At 38.6% G+C, this 10,008-nt stretch overlaps 2 protein-coding genes across 4 annotated transcripts in view; one reads left to right on the top strand and one right to left on the bottom strand.

The window, feature by feature from the left end:
- LOC111636191 (protein unc-45 homolog B-like) overlaps positions 1-7,008 on the top strand; it is a 67,490-nt gene extending 60,482 nt beyond the window's left edge. Inside the window, exons 15-21 of the mRNA XM_023381386.1 lie at positions 1,520-1,635; positions 1,701-1,767; positions 1,834-1,947; positions 3,131-3,246; positions 3,321-3,438; positions 3,513-3,662; positions 6,633-7,008. Of these exons, the coding sequence (XP_023237154.1) occupies positions 1,520-1,635; positions 1,701-1,767; positions 1,834-1,947; positions 3,131-3,246; positions 3,321-3,438; positions 3,513-3,662; positions 6,633-6,923 (972 nt within the window). The 3' untranslated portion in view covers positions 6,924-7,008. The remainder of the gene's footprint in view (positions 1-1,519; positions 1,636-1,700; positions 1,768-1,833; positions 1,948-3,130; positions 3,247-3,320; positions 3,439-3,512; positions 3,663-6,632) is intronic.
- A 152-nt stretch (positions 7,009-7,160) lies between these two features.
- On the bottom strand, positions 7,161-8,851 carry LOC111636192 (myotubularin-related protein 6-like). Of its 3 annotated transcripts, none has more exons than XM_023381388.1 (5): positions 8,719-8,851; positions 8,520-8,646; positions 8,231-8,450; positions 7,463-7,602; positions 7,161-7,404 (listed from the first exon to the last, which is right to left on the bottom strand). In XM_023381388.1, the coding sequence occupies exons 1-5, from the start codon at positions 8,748-8,750 to the stop codon at positions 7,258-7,260; spliced, it is 666 nt and encodes a 221-aa protein (XP_023237156.1). In that variant the 5' UTR covers positions 8,751-8,851; the 3' UTR covers positions 7,161-7,257. The 3 variants fall into 3 exon arrangements, with proteins under 3 accessions (XP_023237156.1, XP_023237157.1, XP_023237155.1); XM_023381389.1 differs by having other exon boundaries at positions 8,318-8,450; XM_023381387.1 differs by lacking the exons at positions 7,161-7,404; positions 7,463-7,602 and having other exon boundaries at positions 7,832-8,450.
- Positions 8,852-10,008: the final 1,157 nt, after the last annotated feature.

The raw sequence follows: 10,008 nt of genomic DNA, 5'->3' as shown, positions 1-10,008 counted from the left end.
CGGAGGAGAGAGCAGGGGTGTATAAGATTCCTTATGAAAACTTACAACTGGACGTTAAAAAAGATTATATCGGCGTCACCACCAGAAGCTTGGGAGTAAGGCTCAAGGAACATAGATATGCCATAAGAAAAGCGTCTAATTCAACGGTTTTGTCACAAATGGCGCAAGCACAAGGATCTGAGGTGAAATGGGACGAGGCAACAATCATCAAACCTCTGTCTTCCCCAACTCTAGCAATGACGGCAGAAAAAATAGAAATATACAGAAGTAAGATAAGAGAAGGCTGTTTAAATGCGAGGGATTCCGAGAGCCTGCCTTCGGCATGGAAATATTTGGTTAAGAAATATACTACAAGCTCCGACCAGAATTAATACATTGAAGATTTATGTTATTTTTGTTTTAGTGTTTTATTTTAATTTTTAAATATTCTTCCGTTATTTTCTCTTGTAAAAAATTTTTGATTTAAATTTTTATGTTCTATTCATGGAACATTTACGTTCCGTTGTATTTTTCAACCTGAAGATGGCCTATTAATTAGGCTGAAAACGTTTGTTGTTTAAAAATTATATTTCTCGGCAAAAAAGGTGTTTTGTTTATCTTTATTTAGTTGCTGAGCGCTTTTGATATTGTCAAATAAATTTTATTCAAAATGTTACTCAGAATAACAAAAGCTTAAAATTATGCAAGTTAATATGTAACAATTTTTCTAAACGGCGTATCAGCAGTTGGTGGCCAAGTGCTGACCAAATTATACGTCATTATCTTATGTCTCGTCTCGATGTAATAATACAATTATTAAACAAAGACAATTGATATCCAAACAAACACTTCTGACACACAAAAAAGTTTTACCAAGAAAGAATTGCGTTAAGCAATTCTTTCTTGGTAAAACTTTTTTTGGTAAAACTCTTTTTTCATTTATTTCATTAATGTTCACAAGAAAGAATTGCGTTAAGCAATTCTTTCTTGTGAACATTAATGAAATAAATGAAAAAAGATAGATTCCTCCAAAAAGTCTAGATTTTGCTATCTTTTTTCATTTACGTCAATAATGTTTACACTAACATCAGGTGCATTCCCATATAAAATGTAAGCATTGGCAGAAGAAATGGGGTAGGAGGGAAAACCTTTCAAAGTTAGAAATATGAAGTTTCATTTGACTAATTTGATAGTCTGTTGGTCATAGTGCAAGATGGGCCCAACGCTGGGCGTTCGTCCGTTTTTACTGCCATCCCGCTTGACATGTTTCGAGCCTAGACTAGAAGGAACAATGACGGCAATTAATTTGAACATTTCCCTTTCAATTTGCCTGCCTGCCAAAATTTCAGTTTCACCCACTAATAGGACTTTACTCGTCTGTTGGTCTGGCTTGGTGCCCGGAATATTTCAAGATGGGGTGGCACTAAAGGATTTGCCAGTGGCGGGATTAATATGCTTGGCTTTCGTGCCCAAGGATGTTTCTAACCGGAAGAAAGCACCCCAAACTTGCCTGGGTTTGATTATGTAATAAATTGTGCAGGATGCCCGAGAACACGTGGAGAGAAGAATACGGGTGTTGGCACAGTCGGGAGCGACTGCAGCTCTGGTCAGTCTGTCCAAGACAGAGAGCAAGAGCAGCCGAGAAATGATTTCCAGGTAAGACCTAGAAGGGAGAATCTCGGCCCCAGAACTGCATATGACTCCTGTCCTTTTTGCTTCAGGGTGTTCAATGCCATCTGCGAATTTAAGGAGTTGCGAGGCCTGGTTGTGCAGCAGGGTGGAACCAAGGTGGGTTCTTCTTCTTGCTTGGCTCTTTCCTAGTCCGAATCCTCAATTGCTCCTTCTCTTCCGCAGGCTCTGCTGAGTTTGGCCCTGGAAGGAACCCAGACGGGGAAGAAGGAGGCCGCCCAGGCACTGGCCAGGATCGGCATCACCATTAATCCCCAAGTGGCTTTTCCCGGCCAGAGGGTAAGACTTTCCTCTTTTTAATGCATTAACCCCAAGAAAACGTCTTAACTTTTAAGACCTCCACATATTAGGCAACTTTTACTGTCACTGATGTAATCACTTGTGACATAGTTCTATGGAACCGACTAACATTTCATCTACTCTCTACAAACTATCATTCGGTAGTTTTTCATAGTGACGATGAAGACTTGCATTGTCAAAATAGTAACAAAATCAAGTACCAAATAAATTTATAAATTTTAATAAAATAATTTATATTGTTACTTTACGAAAACCTATCGAACGGCTGTTTTGTAATCCCAGAGTAATTGAGACTGTGGCCTACAGCATGCGTTCCTTTCTGGCCAATTTTCAAACGTGCACGAAACACCAAATTTCTTGGATCCGGCTCATCAAACAGACCGCCTACTTTCCTTGGAAGGATGTGACATCAAGTGGACAACGGGCAGGCAATAACTGAACTACTTTGCTTGGATCCAGCCCTTCTTGGTTATAATTTCAAAATCCTTTATTTCGGACCCTCTCTCCAGAACGATGAACCAAAATGTCTTCTTCAGGAAAGCAAATCGGAACATACACTACTAACTTGGTGGAAAAAATATACTAGAGACTTTTTACCGTAATTTTTGTATAGGCCAAGACTAGTGCTGTAAAAAGCCTCAACCCCAGCTGTAAATAATTTTAATCACTTGACATATTTGCCTTTGTGCTCGGATGGCAGTGGATAATTATTGACCTTATATCGATATGAGGACAATAATTATGTTCTCCCATTTTTTTCTGTACTATGATTACAAATGTAGTAAAAATAATATCTTTACAATTCATATATTAATTTTATTAAGCGTATAAGTACAATATAGTATCTATTATTATATACTCATCTAAATTGAAGGATTTTCCTATGGCTGTCCATAACTGGTTTTAGACATCCTCTTGTTGTAGATACATAGAATAGATTGGGAAAACATCCAAAAGTATCCATTCTAGGTCTTTTCCAAGTAGCCATGAGAATGTACACGAAAGCTCATTTCCCACCAATTTTCGCAATGCATAGACTATACTGTTTTACAGATGTATTGGCATTGACTGGCTTTACCACCCGCTCTGGCGTAAACTATCATAGTCAAGGTTTTTATGCCAGTGGAATCTTGGCCTTAATAATTTTTCTTTCGAAAAACAGTGTTTGGAAGTGGTGAGACCTCTCAGGGACCTTCTCAACCCAGAGTGCTCTGGCCTGCAGAACTTCGAAGCCCTGTTGGCCCTGACCAATCTGGCTCAAGCGGATGAAGATGTCAGGTAAGGGGAGTTCTCCCGTTTTAGTTACCACTGTTGTCCGACTTCTCACCTGTCCCCCTTTTTCTTCGGACAAGGAATCAGATTGTCAAAGACCACGGGATGTCCGAAGTCGACCAGTACATGTACGAGACTCACGAGGAACTGAAGCGGGCGGCAGTCCAGTGTACTGCCAATCTCATCACCCATCCGGAGGTAAGAGCCCCTTCCCTAAGGTTAATGAATAGAATCCAGCAGAAAGCAGATGACTGGTGATGATTCTCTTTCAGGTGCGCAGACAGTACGAGTTTCCCAATGACAGGGTCAAGTACCTGGTGCTGTTGTGCGAAGATGACGATCTGGACACAGCCAAGGCGGCAGCAGGGGCACTGGCTATGTTGACATCCATCAGCAAGAAATCGTGCAAGAGAGTCTTCGACGTAAGTCCTTGTACTAGGGTAGAACTGTTCTTAAATTACCGTGGACTAGGTATTCTGGTGTCCTTGTTTAATTTTTCTTTTAACTAACCAGAATGACATTCTGGCCTGCAGAGGTGGAGTTTGCAGTTGTTACTTGGCCGCAAGGGTGTGACTATACAGAAATGAATCTAATAGCCAGTGATATAGTTCTGGCAAAGAAAAACCGTGCACGTGTGAGAAGCAAGAAATCTGGTCAGCAAGAGTGAATTTCTGGTTCTGGCAAATCTGACAGGGTTCGATATTTATCACATCTCACCTCTTCTCACTAAATACTGCACATGCACATTGACACAAGTAGACAATAGCTTCTTATATCTTTCATTTACTGTATACAGGCTCTGAAAACGTTACTTTATAAATCTATAGTTAACAAAAATGTTTTATTAACAAATTATAATAAATTTCTTTTTCTCCGAAAACAGGAAAAGGATAAAGAACACAGTGCTTTCATTTTTTAAATGTATTCATTATGATGAAAGCCTAATAACAAAAGCATTTTCTTTGCTAGTAGTATGCATTTTAGTTGAGCCATTTGATGTTTACTTTCATATGTTGCAATAATTCACACTTCTCTAAGACCAGTTTGATACCACTTTCTCCCATTCGCTGACTGTACTTAATGAGAGCAAGAAATGTCATCACCTATTCTCACTTGCTGGTGTCTGCATAGTTGCACCTTAAGAGAAGAGAATACGGATGTGCCCGATTGGGCGTCCTCTCTCTACCTGCCTTTCCAGCGGCCATTCCATTTGAAAATGGAAGTAACGCGTCATGGAACGACCAGCAATATCTCGTTTCTTTTCTGGTTTTAAAGCTAAGCTGGTACTAGGGCGTGGAAACTGTTGACAAAACAAAAAACTTTGTGGCCTGAATACAGAGTGGAAATTTTCCACTTCTGCCATAAATACACGCAGCTGGCTTACCACAACGAGTCTGGCTCCAGAGTGAATATTAATTCTAAATTATGCCATCAGTGGCAACTGGATTTGTGTCAGATTTGGATGGTAGTTAGGAGTCCTTTGGCCTGATCCAAAGAATAAAATAGTATGTTTATCATACCATTGATGTTGTCCAACTCATTATACATTAAATAAAATGGCATGTAGCCAGTGTGGTTTAGAATATAGTCACAGAAAAAGTTGAAACGGTACCATTCGTCACATACTGGTACAACACTTGCATTTTCTGTTTGTAATTACAAATTATGAGAATATATTAAATTTATGAATAGACATTTACTTAAAATTTGATATTCATCATAATTCAATTTTTAGTTTCCCTATGTTTTATTTTTAATGTTTTCTCACTGAGAGAAGTGCTACTATTAGAGAATTTGTGGCCAATGTTCAAATGTTAAATTTGTACGGCAAGCAGAAGTACACATTTGATGTTTGAACTCCAAACTCATGGGATTTATTGAAAAATGGCAGAAATATTTAACAACAATGAATGTTACCAGCAAAGGTAAATAAACAAATTAAAATAGTTTAAAGTATTTATAGGATATTTAATAACACTAAAATTCATGATATGTTTTATTATGTAGCCAACAGATGAGGGGCTTATGACCGAAACATTTATCGGCCTGTAGAAATGCCCAGTGTCTGTCTATGCACCTAGTCGCAACGATAAAAACACTAAATAATTACTTTTGACTTTAATTAGCATCGTGTCTCTTCCTGTACGATATTTCTCATGACATACTTTTCTTGAGGGAAGTAGTGGCTTATGTAAATCCGAAAGCAGCTTGGGAAATTATTTTTAGAAAATTTACAAATGTATTACGCTGTTGATGGTAGATGCTGTGGAAGAACAAACCTACTCCTACAGAATTATGACGCTTAAATTCTATAGGCACTTCACATCACTTGCAAAAAATTGAATAATTTCTGGATTAAAATCATGTGTTTCTTTACTTAAACATTTATGAATAATATTGTAGTCATAATTTTAACCCCAAACACAGAAAAATGAAGAAGTTTAAACTGAACTTCTACTCACTATGCTAGATGTAGCAAACACCATTGTGAACCTTCTAGACTTGCTGGGTGCCTGCATTCAATATCTGATGATAATGTCAACCTCTCTATTGTTTGCATTAATTATAAATTTGTTACTCACGACATATCCACACAATAATATGGTTGCATAACATTATTTTGGGTAGTTATAGAGAAAAGACAGAGTTCCAGACTAAAACCTCCTCTCGCTCACAGCCAATCTTTTTGCTTCCTTGTATTTTAAAATGATGAATACATTTTCCCTTATGAAATAACCAGATCTATGAGTTATAATATATAGAACTATTAGGCTTAACGTTTGTTTCTAAATCAAACATTAAATTGTACTTAATGGTATTTTCCATCTTGCATTTCTTTTTCCATTCCTTAAAATCACTGAGTGAATGAAATGTCCGATTATAATTAGATATAGTAATATCGTGTCTCTCACCCAAGAGTGGCAATATTTCCTCTTTTGTATGACATTAGATATTTATCATCACTGTCATAGTCCTTTATATGCTTGGCTTTAAAATATCTATTTAAGCTTTGCTTACAATTATATTTCAAATTACATTCACCGCATTTCGTTTTATGACAGACAATCCACCATATATTAGCAAAATATATAGTGGATTGTCCATCCGTTTTCTCACCACCAACCGTAAATGAAACCGACACAAAACCAGTGGCCGCCATTGGTCTTAGCAGCATAATTTAGAACTAATGCTGGCTCCGCATACTTTATCCAAATTCTTTTTATTTGCGAGAAGATGGTAAGCAAAGTTTAATCCATGTAACCAAGTGTCCCCGGGGGTGCCATTTTTCCCACTCTTATTAACAATAGGCAGACAAAATAAGTCTCAATGGTAGGATAATTTTCACAGGCGCCAGTACCGGGCTTAATGGACTGCTCTCTCTGCTATTTCAGACAAACTCCTGGCACCAGATTGCCTGCAAGCTGGTGGCCAGCCAGGACAAGGAGCTGGTGCACAGGGGCGTGGTGCTGGTGGGCAACCTGATATCGGCCAGCAGACAAACGGCTGAGCGGGTGATCGAGACCAACCTGCTGGAACTTTTGATGGCCCTGACCCAACCTGTGGTGGATGACGTGGAACCCCGGGTGAAGAAGTTGGCCGAGGAGGCGCTTAAGCGAGCAGAGGAATGGAAACTCATCAAGCCCAACCTGGGTGAAGAGGAAGAGGAAGCCGAATCTGACTGAATGTGTATCAATAAAGAGTTTATTTTACCTGGTAAAAGTGGTCCTTTTTTTTTTTTAGGTGGAGGGAGGGCAAAAACTGCACTTCCCCTCTTTTATTGGCTTTAATCTCAACTTTTACACGGAAATGTGACCCACGGAGAGGAAATTCGTAGTTTACAGCATTAAGTAGGATTCGAATATACAGAATAAACCCAGGCAATTACACTATTTACAATTTCGGGTGTTTTCACTTTGTGCCTGGCCAATTCTTCCTGCCCGTCGAAAATAATTCTCTACCAACAAACAATGATGGTTTTTTTGCCACCAATGACCGACACGAACAATAATAAGCCGATTACGACTCGATGGAATTAGTCCTGGTTAACTTCTTGTAGCAGTGGCGACAGACAGGAACGGGTCTCTTGACGTGGTGGCCAGCCAGAGGGATCTGTTTGTCGATGCACCGCACACAGAAGACTTCTCCGCAACTCCAGCAGTGGAACTAAGGGCAGAGGATTTAATCACTCCTCGCAGATCTGAGGAAAGCAAAAAGCACTCACCTTTCTACCGAAGTGGTCGAAGGGTGTGGAACATGAACACTCTTTGATGTTGCGCAACGTCTTCCAGTTGACGGCCACTGACTTCAGTTCTTCGTCCAGCTGTCGAAAGGCTGAAAGGTCTCGCTTGTCTTCTGACAGTCCTGCAAAACACGGAATTTCTGCCTCAGTCTCTTCTCCCCATGCACACCTGCCTTTTCCAGACAGACCACCCCGTCTACTACTAAACTCCCATCGACTGATATCGGGATGATCTATGCCAGAAAATGGTGGCTGCCGTACCACCATGACCAACCTTCTAAAAAAGGTGCGCGTATTCTGCTTCAGATAATCCTTTAAAACCGCGGCGGGATGCGTCTTACTATTCATCTAGGCGAATTTGACCCTCCGAACGGATACAAAGAGGAGGACGAGCCGGAAATCAAGAAAAAAAATATATGAATTGGAAGGGGAGTGGCACTCCATACATTTCTTGTTATTTTTCTGGACCATAATTAATATTTACATCATTTAGACGAAACACATGAAGTGCCCGGTTCTCGCGGCTTTTCATCCTCGAGCGTGTTCTCCCTAAATCCACCCGTTCCCACCATTTTCCGCAGTGCCGTCTTAAAATCATTGATGGTTTTGTGTTTTGTAATTGCCCAATTTGAGTGTCATCCGACCCCGTAATACCGAGTTCCTCTTCTCTACGTTTAATATTAGAACGCGAAGGAATTTTTCTTCTTTGCATATAGAACATGCTGACAAAAAGAAATGCGCAATGTTTACTTCCGTCCTGTAGCATTTCCTGTATTTCCAAGTCGCTATATCCGGAATCTTGTGCACTGCTTTGACTACTTTGAATACTCGAAGTACCTCCGGAATTTAATTGGGGCGTGGTGACCATGACAAAACTGTCGACTTCGTCCAGAAGCTCGCCGTCGACCGAAGGCATGTCTCCGGAAGGGGTGGGGGGCTGTCCCAGCATCTCTTTCAGTTGATTGAATCGCTGAAATAGAAGAACAAGCGATAAATTGCAATTTTCCTGGCAGAACCTATGGGAAACGCCGATGATTACCTTCTGTAAAAACTGTATGTGATCTTCGAGACTGGTGATGTGATCTTTGGTGGCCACTAGCATGTCACTCAATGGTTCTCTGGGATGAACACCGTTTTCAAACCTGTTATACATTCCTCTCCAAAATCTTATAAAAAACAGTTTAAAATAAATATAACCTTTAATCCCGTATTAATTTTGATAATTTTCTTTTACGTACTTCATGGCCTGAGGAGCCAGACAGGGTCTCATCGGTCCCTTCAGTTCCGAATCCCGTTTGTATAAGGGATTTAAAAATTCCGAAAGATGATTGGACAAGTAACCCCATAAAGAGTAAGTGCGTTCTTTTAACCTTGGATAAAAAAATAAATATTACAATGTATAAAAAAATAAATAACCAACCAATTGCTTTTATTTTATAAATTTAAAAAAATTAAAAAGTCCAAAAGATGCTAGTTTAAAAGAGAACTTTAAGTTAAAAATTACTCAGTTTTCCCGATTTCAAAGAAACGAAAAACACTCAAGTGGAAAGAATTGAAGTTAACAATCATTTACTTTATTAAACTTTTTCACCATATGCATTTCACTTTACAGCCTCTTCAGTGGTTATTTCGTTTAACCTATCCCAGCATGCATCTGTGTTGACTCCCGTATTTAAATTAATAGTATTTGCATAATCTTTAATACAATAGTGTTCCACAATGCGTCTTATAAATAAATTCTCTATATTATACAATATTTTTATGTTATTACAATTAATAGTATAGGTGTTATTACTACAATGTTTATTCCAGGGAGATTCTATTCTTTTCAATCGTATTGCCGTTTCATGCTCTTTCAATCTTATTCCGGGTTTTCTTCCTTTCTCGCCGATGTAAACCTTCTTATCTGTGCATGTGCATTGTACTTTATAAATGACTCTGGCCACATCCAAAGGTATAAAATAAATACTTTTAGTAAAAGTATTTATTTTATAAACAAAGGAAGTTCTACAATTCAGAAGAATCCTTTGGATGTGGCCAGAGTCATTTATAAAGTACAATGCACTTGCACAGATAAGAAGGTTTACATCGGCGAGAAAGGAAGAAAACCCGGAATAAGATTGAAAGAGCACGAAGCGGCAATACGATTGAAAAGAATAGAATCTCCCTGGAATAAACATTGTAGTAATAACACCTATACTATTAATCGTAATAACATAAAAACATTGTATAATATAGAGAATTTATTTATAAGACGCATTGTGGAACACTATTGTATTAAAGATTATGCAAATACTATTAATTTGAATACGGGAGTCAACATAGATGCATGCTGGGATAGGTTAAACGAAATAACCACTGAAGAGGCTGTAAAGTGAAATGCATATGGTGAAAAGGTTTAATAAAGTAAATGATTGTTAACTTCAATTCTTTCCACTTGAGTGTTTTTTGTTTCTTTGAAATCGGGAAAAACTGAGTAATTTTAACTTGCTAGTTTAAAAGAGAACTTTAAGTATCTTTTGGACTTT

Source organism: Centruroides sculpturatus, unplaced genomic scaffold, assembly GCF_000671375.1.
Source record: "Centruroides sculpturatus isolate CEXI.00-Female unplaced genomic scaffold, Cexi_2.0 scaffold1031, whole genome shotgun sequence".
Lineage (NCBI taxonomy): Eukaryota > Metazoa > Arthropoda > Arachnida > Scorpiones > Buthidae > Centruroides > Centruroides sculpturatus.
The sequence above is the reverse complement of the archived record's forward strand: the minus strand, read 5'-3'. Positions and strand labels throughout refer to the sequence as shown.

Bases quoted from the DNA above. Each gene is read 5' to 3' on its own strand.
- LOC111636192 (XM_023381387.1), bottom strand. From the start codon at position 8,750: ATGAGACCCTGTCTGGCTCCTCAGGCCATGAA. The intron at 8,647-8,718 runs GTACGTAAAAGA...GTTTTTTATAAG, and splicing joins CTGGCTCCTCAGGCCATGAA to ATTTTGGAGAGGAATGTATA. The intron at 8,451-8,519 runs GTAATCATCGGC...CTTCTATTTCAG, and splicing joins ACATACAGTTTTTACAGAAG to CGATTCAATCAACTGAAAGA.